The sequence below is a fragment of the Rattus norvegicus genome, chromosome 15 (genome assembly GCF_036323735.1).
Source record: "Rattus norvegicus strain BN/NHsdMcwi chromosome 15, GRCr8, whole genome shotgun sequence".
Classification (NCBI taxonomy): domain Eukaryota; kingdom Metazoa; phylum Chordata; class Mammalia; order Rodentia; family Muridae; genus Rattus; species Rattus norvegicus.
Genome location: NC_086033.1, coordinates 3,826,192 through 3,849,190, shown reverse-complemented (window position 1 = coordinate 3,849,190; position 22,999 = coordinate 3,826,192). Strand labels below are relative to the sequence as shown.

General features: G+C 35.6%; 1 protein-coding gene across 8 annotated transcripts in view; it reads right to left on the bottom strand.

Annotated features, from left to right (window-relative positions):
• The window catches only part of Ppp3cb (protein phosphatase 3 catalytic subunit beta), a 45,023-nt gene that overhangs the window by 5,014 nt on the left and 17,010 nt on the right, over nucleotides 1-22,999 (bottom strand). For 2 of the 8 annotated variants that reach the window (XM_039092985.1, XM_039092989.1), the window contains exons 2-13: nucleotides 22,746-22,946; nucleotides 22,036-22,160; nucleotides 19,013-19,124; nucleotides 17,620-17,765; nucleotides 17,220-17,359; nucleotides 17,039-17,116; nucleotides 16,840-16,934; nucleotides 13,685-13,810; nucleotides 10,356-10,433; nucleotides 6,331-6,357; nucleotides 4,401-4,485; nucleotides 3,495-3,592 (exon numbers count right to left, since the gene is read on the bottom strand). In XM_039092985.1, coding sequence (XP_038948913.1) covers nucleotides 3,495-3,592; nucleotides 4,401-4,485; nucleotides 6,331-6,357; nucleotides 10,356-10,433; nucleotides 13,685-13,810; nucleotides 16,840-16,934; nucleotides 17,039-17,116; nucleotides 17,220-17,359; nucleotides 17,620-17,765; nucleotides 19,013-19,124; nucleotides 22,036-22,160; nucleotides 22,746-22,946 — 1,311 coding nt within the window. 8 annotated transcript variants of the gene reach the window in all.

Genomic DNA, 22,999 nt, shown 5'->3' with positions numbered 1-22,999 from the left:
CAAAATCTGCCCAGGCAGAAAACGGGCCAAATGGTCCATTTAACAGGGCATGGTGGCAATGCCTTTAATCCCAGCACTCAGGCTGATGGAGCTCTGTGAGTTCCAGGCCAGCCAGAGATAGATAGAGAGACCTTGTCTCAAATAAACAAACAGAAAATACACAAATGGAATGAAAAAAGACCCATCTATACTTATTAGTCCTCATCCATTATCAGTCCCTTCAGAATGTATTTTCTTCATAAAGTTGAATAAAGAAAAAATGTCCATCAGACTATGATTTACATGTTTCTGATACTAGAAGTGATTATACATGAAGCATTCTTTAACTTGTATATGGTAATAAACTAAGACTATAATTAATCTCATTAAGATAATTACCGTCTAGCTAATTATATAAAAATTTTTTGATTCTACTGATTAACTTTCTAAGCTATGAAACTTGATAGTAAACTATATAGTGTGTCACCCTGAGAGGGTTAAAACTGAAATACAGGCATCTGAAGCTTCAATAGCAGACTAGAAAAAACACCTGGTAACAGTGAAGTTCTACCTCAAAGGCACTACTGTAATTCTCCTTCCTTCACTGACTGTCAATTACACATGTGACAATGCTAGTAAGTGTCAGTACACTGCTGCCTTTAACTATTATGTTCTTCAATACAACAGAGAATAAATGATCAACAGGAATTTGGCATTATTAAAATAGAGATACCTACATATTTTCACATACAGCTTGTGGATAGAATTATCGGGTTAATTCCCCATTAAATTACTATAGGGGAACAAATACAAAACTCCAAAAATCAAACTGCAACAGAGTTGTAGTTTTTAAAAAACAACTCCCTCCACCCAAGAGATAACATGTAAAAATAGCTTCAAGGATACTAAAACGAAGCTGGGAGTGGTAGTACTTGTGCCTTTAATCTCAGCAGTCATAAGGCGAGGCTGGAGGACCCGTAGAAGTACGAGGGCAGGTCTGGTCTATGAACTCCATGCCAGCCATGCTATATTGTGAGACTCTGCCTCAAGAAAACAAAACTAAACCAAAAATATTTCTAAAGATATTGGAAAGGTATCTTTTATAGTCTGAAAATGGGCTTGAAGTCTCAGAATTAAATTCATTTTTATATTACCTCTTTGTCATACACATTAACATCAGAGTTTGTATCTACAGAAATTTAAAATATTAACCTTCTAGTAAAACATCTCAAAGATGTAGTTTCTATATGAGCTTTGTCACTTCTTTAAAAGTCAGGTTTTCATATGCTACGGAAATAACTTCAACCAAATGCTCAAACCATAACATCAAGAGCCCTCCGTAGCAAAACTAGGGAGCTGTCTAGTTTCCCAAGTTAGACCCCTCACGCTCAGCTCCTTCCAGTAACTCACTCTATGCTGGGAACAGACAGTCCCTTCAGCAAAGCTGCTGTCTCCCAAACCTTCCCTGCAGTTGAGGGTGGTTTCCAAGTTGAAGGAATGAGCTTCAGGCTGCATGCAAATTAAGAATAAATAGAAGTACCAAGCTGTCAACAAAGCATGTAATTAGCAGGTGCTAAGTGTGAAATCTGAAAGCAAGGTTTGCCATGGATACAATATAAAACTAATAATATATCCAAGGATAACTGAGAGATGACTGTTAAGTATATTTATTTAAATATGGTATCTTTTAATTTTATTTTATTTCTAAACAAAGGGTATACTTTTCCTTATTAAAATAATCCTTTTACTAGTAAAAATTTTTTAATTTTTATTGAATATTTATGGTTTTGTTAATATTTAAATTTATATTCAGGTACTTTTTCTTGGCATTTAAAAATATATATATTAGAAAAATTGAGGGTAAATAAAATTATAAGGAGCTTTCTTTTAAATCCAAAAATAAAAGAAAAGAGATCTAGCGATGGGATATAGTTCAGTGGTTCAGTAGTGTTCAAGGTTCTAGATTCTCAGATCTCTAGAACCATGATTGAAAACTGAAAAAAATAAAACAGAACCAAGTAAACAAAAAACCTCATTCACCATAGAAATCTGAAGTTATATGTAGTTTCTATTCAAAGTGAAAGCCATTACTGTACTAGTTGTATTTCTTGTTTGCACCAGTGATAACAGCACATGATAAAATGACATGAACTAAAACTTAAGTCTATCAAAAATTACTTTTAACTAAAAAGGATCTGTTCTGGAACTGACTGAAATAACAATTCGAGGGAGTTTGAAATTTATTCAAATACTTAAAACTCCTTTATTTTTCTACTTTAAAAATTTACTAGCTACAACACCAATAAGAAACTGTAGTAAAAACAACAGATCTATCATTGCCATTTTAATAAAACAAGGGCCTGTCAAAGTCACTTTATGTACAGTTTTTTCCACTTCACAAATTTTGTATTCTATCCATAAGGGAAAGAAATTGAGACTGTGTGCTACTGTGTATCGGCTGCAATAGTCACACCTTTTCTATTCAATCTGTAATGGGCTTTCAAAGTTTACCCAGTACTTACACAGATGCTTAAAACAATAAAGTTAGCTTTTTTAAAAAAAAACATAAAATATTCAATGAGCCGGATTACAGAAATGCTTTACGTATAATTTTTTTATTTTCATGCAAAATAAAGGCACACTTAATAACACCCTTTCAATTTTGACTTACATGATTTAAATTCAACCTTTTATAACAATAGCTTAATATCTGATGTTACATTTATATTCAGAATGAACCAAGTGCAGCAACAAAATGCAGCAGACCTAAACCAAGGTGCTACAAAGCTGCTTCTACATCAAAAGACAGACAAGCGTCTGATAGAGTGATTTAATAGAACATATATTTACAGACATACAGCTATCCTAAAGAAAGACAGACAGATTTAGGAAAGCAGCTCTATCTGCAGAGGAAGGAAACAGCATGTTACAGACAGTCAATTATACATAGAACATTTGACAAACACCACAGAAAACAAACTCTATTCATTTACCAGGGTACAAAACTTGGCATAAATCTTTTGGCAAATGAGTGCATAAAGGAAGTTTTGGGGCCTAAGCAGAATTTTAACTCAAAAAATAAATACTTGAAAATATAAGCAAAATCTAATACAATTATGTAAAATTTAAAAGAAAGAAAGAATGGAATTACAGCTCCACGTTAGTAATATGTCTATCCCTGATTCACAGTCTTGACTGAGGCTTTTAAAAGCAAGGGTGCATTAAACCAATGAGTAAATATCTCACAATTATGACATGAGCTGCTCCCACATCACTTTATCAACAGCTAGGAAATGACCATTATTTTCACTTAAAAGACAACTCGTTCTATTGATATTATGCCCTGGCGAGGTACTAATCAGATGCCTATCATACAGTACCCTGCTTATGTCAGCTGCTAAGACAGGAACTAAAAAGCAGAAGGAGTTCCCTGCATGCATTATGTGTACTGTTAGCAAAAGAGTGAGGTGTGCCCCAGTCCATCTGAGGCACAGCAAGTTGCATAACATCATTACCACTTTGCAAGGTCTGCCGTCCTCCAGCCAACACTCCACTAGGCAACATCCCTGTGGGAGTCAGGCCCTTGAGTGTCAGCACGCTTTCACTCTCCTCCCTAGAGAGAAAAGTAACAAATATAAGAAGCTCAGAGGTACAGCATTTGCCAGTGTGCACAGTGCACTGGGCTCCATCCCCAAAATTTCAAAAATCAAAAACTAATAAAATAAAAGTCTATCAATAAGTATTTACTTTAAAAGAGGAGCTATGGGGTTGGGGATTTAGCTCAATGGTAGAGCGATTGCTTAGGAAGCGCAAGGCCCTGGGTTCGGTCCCCAGCTCCGAAAAAAAGAACCAAAAAAAAAAAAAAAAAAAAGAGGAGCTATGGTTCAGATGTAGTCCATGCATATAATTTATTACATTCATTGTTATTAACATACTTCTCTCAATTCCAAGAAACTTATTTTCCATATTTTAAACATTTCATTTAGGAGGGTAGACATACTATCACTGAAATATATATTGTTTTCCTGAAACCTCGCCTTCCTAAATTTTAACCCCAAGAAGGTTAAGTTGTACTATCATAAAACAGATACAGGATTCTATGGAGGAGAAAATTCACCAGGAATCGTATCCTCGTCTGAGTTTCAAGGTACAAATTTGGTGCTTTCATCACAAGATGAAATCTCAGCGGAGACGGCCTGCTTCCTGGTTTAGGTCCCGTGTGAGTCCAGCACCACAATAAGAAAGAAAAGCAAGCAAATAACCCACCACCAGCTACAACCTCTACTCCCCTCAACAGAACAGAAACCTACACCTAGTTTCCACGAACAAAGAAAACCAGCTGCTTTAGGTAGCAACCAGAACAATGTTCACAAAATACAATGAGATCATTTTTGCAAACGATCAGGAAAATGTACCAGTACCTGAGAACAGAGAAGACTCTTGCCATCTTGCCAATTGCTCGGATCTTGTTTCTTATGATTTCTTTCCGGGCTGCAGCTGAACCTACTTTCAGTGGAATAAATAGAAAAAAAGGCTCACGTTTAGGGCACTCAGGCATTGTTTTATTATTCTACTAGCCTATCCCAGACTCATCTATATCAATACCAGTTCTCCTGCTACCAGCTCACATGGAGGAGACTAGATGAACTCATGCCAGAAAGTTTCTCAGTCCCTCAATGATTAGCCCAACAATAGTCAAATATTGGGGACTGATTAGAACAATTCGCAAACGTTAATTATCTTACACCACTAATCAGGAGAGGAATAAAATGGGGTAGGAGTAGGGTGATTTGAGCCCAACTTGGATTATAAACCAAAGGACAAAAAAATAGAAACAATCCTATAGTTTTTAATTTTCATGGGAGCCTCTGGCATGCAGACTAAGACAAATGGAAGACTTCTGTTTATCACAAAAGCCTTTAACATGCACACTAGAAATATGTCGTATTATAAAAGAATAAGCTTCTTTACTAAGTTAATCTACAAAAAATGTACAAAGGTAACAATAATTACAAAGGTGATCACAAAGTAGGGACCACAAGCAGTATTTTAGAAACAATGAATATCTCTTAACTTCATGGACTAGCTGTTCTCTAAAATCATGCAAGCTTTAATAACCATAGCAAATACGAGATAAACAGTAAGAAAAGACTCCCTCAAAACGCTGGCTAAAGAATACAACAAAGGAACCGGCTCCTTGGCTGGATGGACTCAAAGAATCACTCTTCCTTCCCTTGGTCTCCAGCAAGAAGAATAACCGTGTCCTGTTAGCACATATATAGCAACTAGAGTTACTCTGGACCAGAGTGTCCCCTCACACCTGTGCTTCAACAGATGAAAACACGCGTACGGAAGCACCACTGCTGAGGAGAAGGTCAAGGAAAGGCCAAGAGGCTTTGGGGATGCAGGCCTGAACAATCAGAGGTCTAACAGGAAAACAGGAAAACAGTCCACGTCCAAAGGATGAAAACAGCATGTATTAGAGAGCAGGACTCCAGTACCTGATTTGGTATTCTCTAAAGGATAATATAGAGTACTGAAGCTCCACGCCCTAAACTATGTGGTCTTCAAAGCATCAAAGCATCAAAGACATGGTCTTCAGATTAACTAAAAAAGTTAAGTATCAAAGAAATAAAAATCTGAAGACATACTGGGTATACTTCCTTATTTTACAGACAAAAAACAAAAACAAAAACAAACAAACAAAAAAAAAAAACAAGAAAGAAAGAAAAAAAAACCCTGAGTTTATAAAATAAATCTTCCAAGGATAGAAAGTCTGAATCTCTTCTAATAAACTAATATATTTTATTTTTAAATTGGCAGAAATTTTAAAGTAGTTTGATTTGTATAAGGAGTGGTAGGTTAAGAAGAATGGCTATAACAATATACATTTGTCTTTTCAGCCTTAATTTATATATTTGTAAAACAAAACGACATGAGACTATACTGAATTCAAATTAAAAATGTTAAGGAATATAAACACGCTGTACAAATGAGGATTTAAAATCAGTCTACAAACACATCATGCATCATAGTAAAGAAGTTTGGGGAATAAGACAGTCACCCCTAATCATGCAGGGAGAAGTACAAAACATCACAAATAAGCAAAAGAATGAAATTTACAACAAGAGGAATGAAAGGAGGGAAAACTATTTCCATGCACAGAAAGACAGATGTCTTGGAATATGACTTCTAAAACATCAAATACTAACTCACATAAATGTCAGTCTAAATTTGCACAGGCCCAAAAAGACTCTAAAAACATTAGTCAATGAATGTGCCAACTTACATGGACATGAAGTAACTTATAAAGTCATATTTCAAAACAATGTTACTCTGTCTGGTCTGTACCTTTTTTATTGCCATATATGAGCCGTTCTTCAGATGGAGAGTCCAGAAAAAAGGAAGTGAATGATGGAGAAAAGGTGGTTGAGACAAATAAAAAGATAGAAATTTAACTTGGCAGTGGTACTGAAGGATGAATGTAGAAAGAAAGGGAGAAAAAATGAAGGCCCTCATATTTGAAATTTTGAAAAAATGTAGTACTGTAGAATTGGTGAATAAAAGACAGATGCTATAGGGTAGAGCTCTAAAGCAAAGACTTCTTAAAAGATATGTGTCAGAGAGAAATTATGAGTAAGAGTGATTATAATTTTTGATGAACATAGACATAATTAGGGACAGAAAAAAACATGAAAACACATAAGACCAATAAAAGACTGTGCTAACAACCACATTTATAGCCATAACTCTAAGGAAATGTGCCATCCGTCAAAGTATGTTAAGTGAAAAGCGATGACACATAAGATACGAACTCAGGTGGCTCTTCAAGGATACCAACATATGCAAATCTATAGCAGGGACAGGAAATGTAGGTAACTTTTCTCAGTGAAAAGCCTCAACCACTCCCAGATAAAAAAAGTTGAGTCTCCCACATTCCATGACAAGATGACATGATTTCTTGAATCTGAATTGTAGAATGTTTGCATATATTCAAATTTAACAATGTGCTGTTTGTTACCATCCAATCTGGGAATCTGAGTGACATCTTTTTGCAAAAATAGTGACAGATTACTTCAAACCAAGTAAACAGCTTTGAGTAGCAGTAGAGGTGGTCTGAGGTTTCAGACCTTACACTCTAAAGCATGATTATACTACAGGAACTAGAGTTTAACTCAGTGACACTGTAACACATAGATTATGCATTTCTTTTCCAAAGCTGAAGGCAAAAGATAAGTATCTGAAAGAAATGTATGCATTAAAGTCCTAGAAATTAGTGTTAAAAAATTTGTTCACGATTAACAGCTCTAAAAAGGAAGCTACACATTTTTATGCAGAGTTTATGCAGATTTATCTTGGCAAAAACACAAACAAGCCATACAAACATTAAACAACAATGTGGGTGCCAAAGGCCATCAGTAAGAGTCTTACCACCGTAACAGATCTCAAAGTGAACCTGTAAAACATACGCTTTGCTTCCTGTTACTGGGAAATCTCTAATACTACTTTCTCCCTTCTACTACAGAAAAATTAACCCCTCATTCGACCTCCATAGCAAACCCCAATCTACCAAACTTTCTTTCTAAAGTCAAATTTCCTTCCATATCCATAAGACGGCTTAACGGAGGTAAGGAAGAGAGAGAAAAGATGGGAGTCATGCCATCATGTGAAAGGAAAGTAGAAAAGTGACAAAAAGGACAGGGCAAAAGGGATGAAGCATGGAAGCACGGGATAGCGGACTTCCATGGATCCTACGCTAGACTTTAGTGTCCATCCTAACACCTTTCACTCTCCTCCATTTTTTCAATGCATTCTCTCCCACACCACTCCCATTCCCCTATAGAAACTTGTGGACTCATATTTTTATATCTTCTTCAGAATTTCTGATACTAAAACTTGGCTGGTGAAAGGGTGAGAACAGGAGGAGTACTTGTGATGCCGACAATGAAGGGAGACCTACTTTTAGAATACAAAAGAGAACCCAGTTTATTTCCTATGGAAACAATGTCATAAATGGTGCAGAAAACTGTAAAAGTTACTTGAGAATAAAATGTCATCTTTCCTGAACTCTCAATTCATAAGTGAGAAGATCCAAAGGAGTTGGGTGCTTTTCCAAGACCACATAGCTATGAATGGAAAGTGAAAGATACTCCTAAACCATTATCAAGTAATACTGCCTCTTTAATAATTCAATTTAATTTATCCCTGGAATGCAAGAATAATACAACAAATAAATAAACAGGCATAATTTATATCTTATGATGGATGAAACTTAAAATACAAGCTCTTTAAAAGGAATGTATATTCTAAAACTTCTATGCTTTAGGCAGTTGATAAATTATGTGTTCTTTTCCCTGTTTGTTTTGAACAGTTAATATAACCGTTTATATTTTCCTTGTTAAATCTTTAAAAGTCGATTATATTATCTTCATATAAATTATAGATACTCAAACCAAGTACTAAGTTAGCCTTAACTATAAAACCATTTTTCTTTTTATTACAAGACACTAACCTATTACTGCTCCAACTTAATACGCTATTAGCAACACTAATAACAACAACGACAGGATATAATGGCCAGTTAGGGAATACCACAATCTAATGCAAATGACTTATTGTTAGAAGTTATATATAAAACACAAGTTAAATTACCATGTGAAAAAATGTCTACCAATCTTACTAGATATAAAACAAGCTTTTAAAATAATAATGAATTCCTGAATATGGACAAAGAAGATGTTAAATATAGCAGTTGAGTAGTATTGAGAATTAAAAAAAATATATACTAGTTTCAATTTAACCTTATGTCAAAAAAAATTAATTCTAACTGAAGTAATTATAAATTCAGTGGAGTAAATTTCAGTAAATGTACTAATTAGATAAGAAATCTTTAGTTTGAAAGTCAAACATTATTTTCAAAGTACTAGACCTCATATAGTTAACATAAACCAACTAAAACACCCACTGAAAATTTCAGCAAATGTGACAAATTGCCAGAAAACTTAAGAAGATGAAAAGCATACAAGGCATGTGTCACTTCAATCGTCATCTCAACACTGTCTCAGCACTGCAGCATGAGGAGTGATTATTACACTCAAACTGGCAAGGGAAGCGTAAATCCAAAACTGTATATGACTTGCCTGAAGCCTCAGAGGCTCGCACAAGGAACTAGGATCTGAACCTAGTGATACAGTAGTACAGAAATTATAACTACTTATATTTTTAAGGGAAAAATAAGCTATGCATGATCAAATATTTCAAAATAGAAACTCAGGAGAAAAAAAAAAAGTTTCTTATCCAACCCCTCCCAAAAGGACTAACATAAATTTGCTGTTAGGTCATTAATGAAGGTACAGCAGTAAGAGAACATGGAAGATGGAACTGTCTATAATCCTGGTGATTAGGAAACAGAGGACCAGAAGCTCATGGTCATCAAGTACAGGGTGAGTTCTGAAGCCAGCCTGAAGTATGTGAGATGCTGTTTCAAAAATTAAAAAAAAAAAAAAGGTATGTAGGGGGAATAGAAAGGAGAAAAAAGGAACATATCTCCCTATTAAACCTTATTAACATGTGGAAAACAATTAGCACAACGAAGAATTTCCATGCTGACTACCATATAAACTTAGTACACTACAGAAAGTATACACAAAGCATAAGGATAAGGAATGTAACAGTTTTCCAGTTTTTAAATGACTTTATTTTTACATTTACTCTGTTAAAATTTAAGTAGCTTTAAATTTTTAAGTAAAAATTTTAAAACATAAACCCCAATAGTTTCTAATGGTATTCCTTTAAACATACTATACATATGTATTAGGCCCACAAGTTTGTTTGCTTATGTAAGAGCTAACAACTACATATAACCTTGTTTCTATAGAAAAAGAAAAATAAACTTCCAAAATCCATTCAGCAAGGAGTCTTTTAGAACATAAGTACCCAACAGTGAGAACACCCTACATTAATAAAGTGAACACAATAGTAGGTCAGAGATGCTTCTGAGGAACCACGGACACTGTACTAAATGCCCTCTTCAAAAGTAATGTCTGTATTCATCAAGAACCACATCCTTTCAACTCTCCATTCTCGTATCTATTCTTTCTTCCAAACTTCCCCTTTCCTAAAAGTCCCACACTATTACAAAAAAGACACCTAAATTATTCTCAAAACTTAAAATATGTGTGTGTGTGTGTGTGTGTGTGTGTGTGTGTGTGTGCGCGCGCGTATATACACTGAGGGGAGGGGGTAGGTGAATTCTCACTTATCAAATAGGACAGCCATGGGAAAGCAATGAATGTTTTTTGATACATAGTGTACTGAGACTCAGTACTACCGAGGTATCACTTCATAAACAGAAATAGTAAGATGAGTATCCATACCATCAAACTGGTCTTCCCCTTCTGTCATTAGTTCATCATCAGAGCAAATACTGAGAACATTTACCAACATCTCTGTGACTGTTCAGAAAGAAAAGAGAACATGTTAGATGCTGACATACGATCGCCCACATTTACGCACAGCAATAATTCAATATGATACCTCGTGACAGCAGGAATGAGGACATTTTAAACTTTAAGATGAAAGCAATTTAACAGATAAGAACTCTGAGAAGCTGAGATTAAGACACAGCAAATCTGCTAAGGAATGAGAGTTTCAATGAACAGCATCTGAGAGGCCCTATAGACTAGACTTCATTTTCCATTTTATGAAGAATGACACCCATAAATAAGAGTTCACAGTTAACGCCAGTTATTTTTTTTAATATGGGTGTCAAAATAATTCAGCAGACATAGAATGGTTTTCAAAATTGCATATCTACTGAAAAGGAACAAGTCAGATCCCCTCCCCGCCCAAGTACACTAATATGAAAACTTACTCAGGATGGAACAAAAGTCGCTAAAACTATAAAATACTTAGGAAAAAATGGGGGGTAAATATTTATAAGTTAGGTAATTAATTCTTAGGAACTAAATGAAATTTCATCAAAATCAGAAACCTCTGAAACAAGCCACAGAAGCATGTGCCAATGCTGTACTCAGCACGAAAGCAGTGGAACTGCTTCATCTCAGGTCTGGCTCTAGCTTGGGCAGCATAAGTTCAAGGCCAGCTAAGTCTACAGAACTGGTTCCAGGACAGCCAAGGCTACACAGAGAACCTTTGTTTTGGGGAAAGCAAACAAACAAACAAACAAACAACAACAAAATGTAGGCAACATCCAGCTCCATTTTTTTACTTTTTTTTTTCAATGAAATTGCAAAGCGGTTCTGAAAACAGAGGTGCTGGGTCAGAACTCTAATCCTGTGCTTTGAAGGCTGAAGACCAGAGGATGGCCATGAGCCTCACTCTTGTATCCCTGGGTGACTTCACGCCCACAATGTGGCTTTGAATCTGGCACGATACTTCTGCTCAGCATCCTGAATGCAGGCACGATAGGAACAAGCCCCATGCCCAGCTTTACTAAACTTCCGTGTTTTTTTTTAAAGTTTTAAAAAACGTAATTTCACTATTATTGTGTATATGATACATGTAGGGGCTGGAAACATCTTACTGACACTACCGACCTCTTAAGATTTACTTTCTTATACTTTACAGGAGATCCACAGGAAAAATGTTCATAAATTATAGTATTCCCACACCTTACAAGAGATCGTTGCTTGTTTGTTGGAGACAGGGTATTTTTGGAAGCCAAAGGTGTTGGTTCTTCCCTGAAGCTCCAGCTACAAGTAGATGTGAGCCACCTGACACAGGTGCTAGGAAATGAATCTGGGTCTTCTGGAAAAGCAGTTCATACTCTTAACGAATAAGCCCTCTATCCAGGTTCAAGGAACAGAGAGAATTGAATGTAACTCAGGCTGGCCTCACACTTCCTGCCTCTACTCTCTTACCCACCCCACTCCCAGCTGTGCTCATAAGAATGCTCTGTCACGGGGCTGGGGATTTAGCTCAGTGGTAGAGGGCTTACCTAGGAAGCGCAAGGCCCTGGGTTCGGTCCCCAGCTCCGAAAAAAAAAAAAAAAAAAAAAGAACCAAAAAAAAAAAAAAAGAATGCTCTGTCACAGGCAGCTCAACATTTGCATTAGTGTAGCAAAAGAACTACCAAAGTCTGGCAAGATGGCTCTGTGGGTCAGGATGATGCTGCCAAGCCTGATGACCCAAGTTCTATCCCAAAGACCAACATGGTACAAGAAAACCAACTCTCACACATTTTCCTTTGGCCTCAACATATATGCATGACACATATGCACATGCACACACACCACACATGAAATGTGTAATTTTTAAGAAAATCCATAGAAAGGAGCTAAAGATCATCTGATCGCAATCAAATATAGGAATATAAACAGTAGTCTACTACTCTCCATCCTCTCCTCACTTGTAGCAGACAAATAAAGTCAGCTTAAATTTTCTCATCTCTCAACAAGTAGACAATATAAATTGATAGACTTATAAGCTGTGATCTCTATTTGTTTAAACACTCTTAACAGAAACATTAGATATTATGAAATAGTACAGGGAGGTAGAAGAATTATACAAATTAACTCCTTTCCTCTTTGCTTTATCCTGATCCCCATACTCCACCTCGGTTAAAGTAGCTGAGCTGCAATCTATCCCAGAGACACAGTGACCTGGATGGATTCTTAAATCCCAGTAGCTTGATGATGCTCTGAGTGAACTATTTCTCATATCTCAAAGACAGAAGGTTGGAAGTGTAGTGCATCCCTTTCACCTAAGCCCTTAACCAGCCTCTTCTCAAATCCTAAAATGGGTAATTCTATCTCCACATAAACTGAACATCAGACCTACTGAGTAAACAAAGAGTAAAGGCAATCTACTGAAATTCTAACATAGCATATACAGTGTAACTGTTAACTCAACTTTAGAACTGGAAATTGCCCTGCCGAAGAGACATATTTTATAACAAGGAAGAGGTGTGAAAAAACTAGAGGGGATATAGAACAAAATGTTTTGTAAGTCTATCTGTATTCTCACGCTGTCAACTTGACACATATGAAATCTGATGCACTGCCCTGTTTAGAAAGAAAGAAAAAAAGGGAAGGAGAGAAAGAATGAACACTATTATGAAAAAGGCAACAAAAAATCTAAGACTTCTATACAACTAGGAAAAAAAATCTTAAACAGCATTTATTATCTCTTTAAAAGCCCAATGATAACATCTCAAAGGTAAAAGTTCAAATGGTTATTTCTCGATGCTGTCAGAAAGCATCATTTCTTTAAAAAAAAAAAAAAGCCTATTTTTTGACATAAGAGAATTGTTAGGTGAGAAGAACCTGGATTTCTCTCCTCCACTGAGAATGCTGCCTAAATGACAGCTACTAAGTTCCCCCATAAGCTGCTATGAAATCCCCACAAATGGTATTAGAATACAGAGGTGCCCATTCTAAAGAAAAGCTCACCCTCCATGAAGACTACACGTAATTCAAAATGAAGGAAAATCCAACAGCTGAAGACAACATCAGACTATTTATAAATCCTCTCCCGGTCCCCCAGCCATCCTCACTCATGGGGACTGTAAGCATCAAACGAAAATATCTTTGAAGCTGCCATGTCCACACCCACAGACACAAGTATAGCTGTAAGCGCAGTGAAACCAGGCTTCAATTTCCTCTAGCAAGTATGTATCTGTGATAGTAACCTAGAGTAAATCTAAAAGAAATCATTATTTTATAAACCAAAAACAAAACTCATACCTTTTTCTCCAACAAATGGTAAAGACCATGTAAAGACATCCATAAAATTGGGCAACCAGTAAGGATGTGGAGAACAGTTAAACTGGCGGATGTTCATCACATTGTTCTCATACTTTAGTACAGCAGCTGCAAGGGAGGCCGAACATCAGTATAACAAACTATCCTGAGCCTGAAGAGCAGCAAACACATAAAACACAGCAACTGTTTATGAGGACGGAGACATAGAGACAAGGAGGATCCAGGTTAGATAGTGGGAAGCAGGAATGAATTCCTTTTGCAATGACACACATCATTTTTGTTGTAGACTGGGTCTCACTTATAGCCCTGGCTGTCCTGAACTCACTGTAGACTAGGTCACCCTCAGACTCATAGACATCACTTGCCTAGGCCTCCTGCATGCTGAGAGTAAAGATATGTGCCACCATGCCCAGTTTAAAATATGTAAACATAAAATGTTTAATAATTATTAATAAAATTTTCAGATTCCGGGCTGGAGAGATGGCTCAGCGGTTAAAAGCACCCGACTACTCTTCCAGAGGTCCTGCGTTCAATTCCCAGCAACCACATGGTGGCTCACAACCATCTGTAATGGGATCTAATGCCCTCTTCTGGTGTGTCTGAAGACAGCTACAGTGTACTTATATATAATAAATGAATAAATCTTTGAAAAAAATTTTTCAGATTCCTTTCAGAATGCTTGTTTTACTTTATAATCCAATGATGAACATGTATTGCTACTAAATGCAAAATTGTGAATATCAATTTTTATGGAAAACATAAAATGGCAATGGGCAATTTTCTAGTTTGCAGTTGAGAAATTAAAGAAGATCCTTTTAACTTCAGGCAATCTAATAAGAACAGCTAAATTCAATAAAGCAAATAAAAAAAAACCTCACCAACTTAGAATTGTGAGTGTATAAATGTGTTTCTTATGTTTAGTATACAAAGTCAGATGAACTATTTCAAAGGAGTATTTTACCTCATTTATGAAAAAATAATTTATTAAAATAACAGAAGAGAATAATACTATAACTAAACAATCCAAGAATACACATTCACCTCAATTTTAGCTATATCTCTAGTGTCCCAGTACAATGGGAGGACCATAACCTACCTGTTTCAGGTACTGGTTATACTATGTTATGGAACACAGGATTAGAAGGGATATATTCAAAACTGAATATACTAGCTATGCAGCTCATTACCATTTAACTTATCTGTTCATTTATAAGATGAAATAAAAATGTCCACCCTGTCTATCTGTTAGAAGATAAAGATCAGAGAATGTATTCTATATGAAACCATTAAAAAAGTGTAAAATATTCTATAAATATGTGATTTTTTTTCAACGTAGAAATAAAGGTTTCCTCTGGCTCATAATTCTGAGATTTCCACTCATGATTAATTTGCCTAGTGCTTTGGATCTCAGCTGGATTAATATAGCATGGCCCGGAAGTATAGCCACAAAGGCCTGTTCACCTCGTGATCAGTGGATTATCCTCCTCTCCCTCTTATCTTAACAAAAAGCACGGAAATGGAGACACTGAATCCAACATGCGATTCCAGTCAGCACGGAACCAAAGGCAGCCCTCTCTGTGCTATCACCTATACCTCACCCACATGAGACAAAGACATCTTAAGGACAGTCTCAGAAATCAGGGGCTCATACCAACCTTTGAGACTTTTTATTTAAAGGAGAAAAGAAAAAAATACAAAATCAGGAAATTGCCTTTTGTGTGAGAATGAAACATCACAAAAATGCCCATTCTATATAAACACTCAAATCATTAACATCATTTATGCACAAATCATTTGATTCTGACAGAGTATTTAGTGGTTTGAGTCTCAGTTTTAAAAATTAAAAATAAAAACTGATTTTGTTAGCCTCCTAAGTCAAAGTGACAAAGGATAAGCAGTAAGACAGCAATCAACCTAGCAGTGGACGCTTGCTCCTTTGCCATTAAGAGAAAACACGCCTGAAGAGTTCGGGCACTAGCAGACGGATGGACCAATCAATTTTGATCTTGATAACCTTAGAAATGGTTCTTTTAAAAAAAATGAAGCCATATTTCATTGAGTATTTATATGTTCTTACAGCATATCCTAGATGAAAATGATCTAGTGTGCTGTTTAATCCCAGACTAATATTTGAACCTGTTAACTCTCATCTACCATCATCAAAAACTTGTTCAAATAGGACCCACATTTAGCAATGACCTCATTATCTTTCTGTGCACTTTTTAACATCTTTAACTTCTATTTTTCACTCTTGGCACATCTAATCTAGTCTGACCCTGAAGCTATGACTTCAACTGAATTCTGGACATGCCCGGACAGAACAGAAGCCGGCCTCTTAATTTCCTTCTCTGAAGATGTGAGCTACGTAGAGCCTATCTCATCTTCCATGTCCCTGGAACATGGTTAACTAGATTACAAACCCGAAGCATTTCCAATCAGTAAATTATGTTCAGAATAAAATGAAATCCAATCTTTATAGTCAGATCAAATTAGGAGAAAGGGGAGAGGGGAGAAATAGATGCCTAGAATAGGAGGTAAAGAAGAAGGGTATAAGGAAAAGGTTAAAAGCAAATAAAAGAGAGAGAGAGCTATCTCTAAAAGTAGACCAAAGTGGATTATTTAAAAAGATAAAACAAACAAACAAACAACCCTCAAATCTTGCAGAAGTTATTTAAAGTAATTTAAAGTAATAACTAAAAGATAGAAGAAAAAGAAGTGGAAAAAGCAAGAAGAAAACCTGTGCTGGTGAACATAAAACAAACAGCATGATAAAGGAACCGAGCAGACGCTGCAAATGAGACGGTGAGCAGCGACTACAGACATGACAACGTTCTGGGACACAGAAGATTTAAGAGAGGGGCTCAGGAAACTCATCAGCGGCAGTGCTTGACTCGAAATCATCCATGGCTGTGCTTAGCTCAGCACGTTTACAAACAGCTTTAGGAGCAGCAGGCGGTAGAGCAGGCTGCATACTACTTGAGTGCACGTTTTGAGTTTTATTTCTTTTTCTCTCCCCTCCCTTATATCTTAGGTTTTCTATAAGATTTGGACAGTTTCACACAATGCCCCATATTATTTTTAAAGTAAATTAAAAGGCTAAGTTGTCTATACAGGTTTTTTTATCAACAACATCTTACCTTTATTATTGTAGACATCTAAGTAATTAGGTGCCGAAAAAATTGTTATTAATGAAGGAAACCCTGTAGTTTGACTTTTTCTGTACATTCTATAGCTGCAAAACAAATAGCTTAATATGCATCGTAAAGCATCAATCATGAGTACCAAGTTTGATTTGTATTTACGTGTAATTTTGGGCTAGGGAAACAGAATTCTTACCCTGCATCTTGAGCTTCATGAGCTCTAATAATCGATAACAAATTATTGTTTTGCAAAAATTCACACACTGCTGGATAGCTGTAGGGGAAAAGAGTAAATTAAGTAAAGCACTTCTTTTCATATGAAAACTATAAACTTGTTATATAACAAAATGTGATTAATCTTGGATGCTTTTCCTTACTTATAAAAATAAGAACATCCTCGAACCGTATTATGACTAAAATGTTCTTGTGATTTTTCATTTCCAAAGTCTTCAGAAGGATCAGACCACAGCAAGTCACACATTGGTCCAAATGCAGGTGGCTCTTTAAATCTATCTAACTGTGAAGTAAAAGACATAAAGAAATAACTTATCAAGTACAGACAAAATGCACATAGGAAAGTAGTCCCAACTTTGAGTACAGTCTGTACTACACTGTTCTAAATGATCAGGATCTAGTTCCTTGAAGCAGTCTATTAACTAGCATATAAATTTTTATCGTAATCGAATCTTATAAGTGAGAATAAATTTGATGAATTTAAAGACTCTCTAATCAAAAATATCATTAACAGGAACAACTTCAGAAGCTGGTTATACTCACTCTCCTAATATCATCCAGTGTGTGTATCTCTGGTGAAAGTCCACCATGAACACAAAGAAATTGTTGGTTTAGAAGTGCAGCAAGGGGCAAGCTGTCAAAAGCCTCCATACAAGCTTCATAGACCCTTTCTGAATACTTAATTTTACCTAGAAAGAGAAAAATATTAGCAATGGAAAATCCTTAGCTATTTTAAATTTGTTTTTACATTTATTTAGTTGTATATGTATGTGCATATACATATTGTCACACATATCATGTGTTCTTGTCAAAGAACAATTTTCAAGATTCAATTCTCTCTTTCTTCAACATGGGTTTGAACTATCAAACTCGGATTATCAGGCTTGGTGGCAAGTGTCTTTATCTGCTGAGCCATCTCACAAGCCCAGTTCTTCTTCTTCTTTTTTTTTTTTTTTTTTTGGTTCTTTTTTTCGGAGCTGGGGACCGAACCCAGGGCCTTGCGCTTCCTAGGTAAGCGCTCTACCACTGAGCTAAATCCCCAGCCCCCCAGTTCTTCTTTTTTTTTTTTTTTTGTTCTTTTTTTTTTTTTTTTTTTTCCCCCCGGAGCTGGGGACCGAACCCAGGGCCTTGCGCTTCCTAGGCAAGCACTCTACCACTGAGCTAAATCCCCAACCCTACAGTTCTTCTTTATACACCAATGCAGCATTTTTCTTATTCTCTTCATAATACTCTATACTTTTTTTTTCTTTTTTAGTGAGCTTTGAATAGCTGGTTTCAACTGTTATAGGAAAATTTTCTAAACTGGCTACTGAAGCCAAAGCAAGGAGACACAGAAAACACTAGAGTGGCAGCAGTCATCAGTTAGTCATTAGTTGATAATGGGTGACTGCAATGGAGGACTGGAGAAACAGCTCAGAGATTAACAGCACTGACTGTTCTTGCAGAGAACCAGAGTTCAATTCCAAGCATCCACATTATAGCTCAAAACTATCTGCGACTCATGTTCCAGGGGATCCTCTGACCTCCACATACACATGTGGTACATATACATTCAGGCAAAAATACTCATATGTGAAAAGTAAAACTAAGTATTTTTTTAAATCTGTTATGGAAAAATTATATTACCACCACCCCTTTGGTCTTGGTTTTCTCTACTAGAAACCATTAACATTAAAACTATACTTGCTTTACAAATTATCACATCACTTTAAAAAAAAAAAAAAAACAAAAACCCGATCTACTCATAGCTACATCTATAAAATTTAATACAAAATAGACTTGAAAAATCTTAACAATTTTTTTCTCAAAAGTATACATTGGTGGTCATGGAATATGTTTTTAAGTGTTGTACTGTAAAGTCTTCATATTTCTTACTACCCATGTCATCCCAAAGGAAAACCAAGGAACTGGAAATATTTCCCCTAAAAGTACTTACATTCCTGCTTAAAGGTAAAATACTCAGTGAGGTGTCTGCATTCATGGTTGCCTCTCAGAAGGAATAATGTGCTTGGGTATAGAATCTTCAAGACCCATAAATACAAGACACACTGAAAAAAAGAGAAAAGAGTTTCCAGTGAACTTCCTTTATATTTAACTAAGCCAATCTTTGCTTTTTATCTTTAACTATGTTATCCTTACAAATTCTATTACTCTTTATTATTACTCTTTATTCCTTAATAAACATAAGCTTCATGAAATAGACTTCTGACTCTTCTAGAAAAGTTATCTAGCAAACAGAAGAGTAATGAATACTTGCTGAATCAATAAATTAATCTACTTAGTTACTTTACATTTACAGTTCACTTAATATAGCTTAGCAAAAGGGCTTTTTTCCTTAAGTACATTAGTAAAGATAATAATGCAAAAAGTAATAATAGCAGCTCATATCTACAGAGTAACTACATATGTCAGCAGTAGACTGCCTTATAACTTTTCACTAACAAAAAATGTTTCTTTTATTCCTCAAACTGAAGTATTTACTAGCATTCCCACTTTATCTTAGCCAAAAGGCCAAAAAGCAATTATCATTATTATCTCTCTTTTTATCTAGAGAAACTAAAACAGTAACAAAGTAACCTATCCCCGTCACAAAGCTCCTACGGATAGACAGGCTTGCTCTTCTCATCCTTCATCTTAAACACAAAGGCCGTGTCTCACGTCTGCTTTGCTGTCTGCAGATGATTCCTTACATACGGCAGGTATTTCTAATATTTCTAATCTAATCCAGAGGTTCTCAACCTGAGGGTCATGTTGCTTTGGGGATCAAATGACCCTTTCACGGGGGTAGCCTAAGACCATCAGAAATCACAGATCTTTACATTATGATTTATAACAGTAGCAAAATATAGATACAAAGCAGCAATAAAATTAATTTTATTTTGGGAGCCATAACAACATGAAGAACTGTATTAAAGGGTCACAACATTAAAAAGGTTGAGAACCGGGGGTTGGGGATTTAGCTCAGTGGTAGAGCGCTTGCCTAGGAAGCACAAGGTCCTGGGTTCGGTCCCCAGCTCCGGAAAAAAGAACCAAAAAAAAAAAAAAAAAAAAAAAAAAAAAAAGAAGGTTGAGAACCACTGATATAATTCAATTTCAAGAAAATTCAACTTTTATAATTTAAAGACAATGAAATGGACAGCATTTTGTATACATAGATTTCTCTAGATTTAATATAAAAAGACTAACATTATTTTAAGGAAAATAGTGCTATTTCATGTAGAAATAAATGTTTACATAATACGAAAAGAAAAATTACTAACCAAGTCCATTGACAGGCGTTAACTACTTAGACCTTAGTCTTATTTTTTTTTAAAAAGTAATAAAACTAATATCTACTAAAACTAAACTGTACTTGTTTTTTATATTTTAACTTTTTTGTAATAGTAAAACTACTATTAATTGAGCTACAATTTTTCTTTTTCTTTTCGGAGCTGAGAACCGAACCCAGGGCCTAGCGCTTACTTGGCAAGCGCTCTACCACTGAGCTAAATCCCCAACCCCTACAAAATAATTTTAAATGAGTACATCTACACCAATGTGCTTAATAACAACTAAGTTTTACCTTCTGATTTCGTCATTACACTAAATTCTTTGTTAGGTAGGACCATTTTCTAATTGTTCTTAAAACCATGAGGTAATTCAGAAAAGATTAAAGGGTTTAATAATAAAATTATGACTGGGAATAACAACAAACTAGGATAATAATATTCCAAAGGGAAGGAATGGACACATCCCCAAAGTCCTTACTGAGAAGTAGAGTACACTAAAAAATCTTTACAAGTGGATACAGGTAACACTAAGCGGAACGGAGGTTTGCTAGATAGGAAGGCCTCAGTACCCATTTAGGACATAGGATAAAAGCAGAAGCATAGGTCAGACTGCTTGACTCAACCCTTGGGTTCCTTGTGCACTGAAGGATAAACAGCAGTACTTCCCTCACCACACTGCTGTGAAGACTAAACTAACCAGTATCTGCTAATGCTTAAACTGGAATATATTACATGTGTAACATAAATTATATACTGACAGAGATTTGACTAAGCAAGTGTACTTAAAAATCTGTCCTACAGAAATAATAGGGTAAATACACAGAAATGTAGGACTACAATGTCCCAATAAGGTATCTTTGTAATGAGGGGAAAAAAAAGACTTAGAACTTCTAAGTGTGTAACAAGTTATTGCTTGTCACTCAGTGGAAGACACGGACGCTATTAAACAGCTTTAGATTTGTATTTACCAGTTGTAAAGACATTACGGTGTATAGACATTACGGTGTATAGACATTACAGTGTATAGACATTACGGTGTATAGACATTACGTGATGACCAGACAGAGGCAAATGTCTTCATATGGTCCCATTTTTCATTTAAAACAGAAGAGATACATGTTAGAAAATACCGGCCATTCCATATTTTTCATACTTCATACAATTAAAAAGGAAAGGAACAAAAAGAATCCCTGAATTAAGTGACAAACAATAGGTCATTTTAATGCCTCTTAAGTTTAAAAAAATTAAGTTTCAGATATTATTAGGTCTTAATACCATCACAATGAGATAGATCTTAGGGTTTAAGCAACAAAAAAATCATAAGGTACTTCATTTAAAACTTAAAGAGAATATCATGTTTCTCACGGTTTAATGCCCTTAGTGGCAAGGAAGGCAAAGAAAGAAATAACCATCGTTAGCGCATAAGCCATGAGATAACAAGAAAATAAAGATCTCGGTCTGCTCATTTCCACTGGGAAAGAAACAATTATAACTATAAGAAATAACACAAATAAAACTGTTGGACGGTCTGACAAAGGAATGAGTAATGGCTTTTCCTACATATTTCAGAATATACAGAAGTATTAAAAAGAACCCAATACAAGTATTTTTAGAAACTTACTGTACTAGGAATTAATAGAAATAATCTATATTAACAACAGCAAATCAAATGACAGTATATGATTATTACCTCTATACTAAAATAACCTCTGTCCACATAATCACCAAGAAAAAGGTATCGTGTATTAGCAGGTGATCCTCCTACTTCAAAAAGTTTCATCAGATCAAAAAATTGGCCATGGATGTCACCACACACTGAAACAAGAAGATTATTAGATATGAAAAAAAGTCTCTAAATTAACAAATATTACGTAAACTCTAAGTGCTGTAACATGAGACAGTACAGATGCTATCTGAAGAGTGGCCTGTGAAGAACCATCGTAGGGAGAATATCTAACCAAACACTCATATGCTCAAGATCTAAAGCAAGATGTAACAGAAGTAACGAGGTTTGTGACAGTAATAGATTTTTCCTCTAAATTTATAAATCTCCTCTTTTAGAAGCTAAGGATAACAAGATTATAATGCTGGCAATAAACCCCACTTTAACTCAGTATTTTTCAATGACCATCAAATGATCACCATAGGTATCTAATACCATTTGGCACGGGTAATTAAGAGCAAAGGAAGGTGTTGAGTCAAACTCAAATATGGCCAATACAACTGATGAAGCCTTCATAAAAACATATTAGACTAGTTTTGTGTAAATACAGAAATTTGTAAAATCAAGATAATGTCCATATAGTATTAATCAGTAACTCTGTGATTGAAAGGGACACAGCTTTCTCTCCAATCAACCAAACACTGGTGTAATAATATCCAAACCAAAAGCAAGCTTACCTGTAATTGGAGCTTCTACTTCTATCATGGTTTTCTCCCGCCTAAGTATGGCAGCACCCTCATTGATAATTCTTAGTGCAATTTCTTCATCTACCCGACCTTCTTTTACCAGATGGTTCTTCAGAACATCAACCCTGGGTATCCCATCCATATCAAACACTTCTTCAGATGTCAACCGGTGAGTTGGGGGAAAAGGAACGGCTGCATTTTTTTTTTAAAGAACATAAAATAGGGAACAATATATTAACACAGAA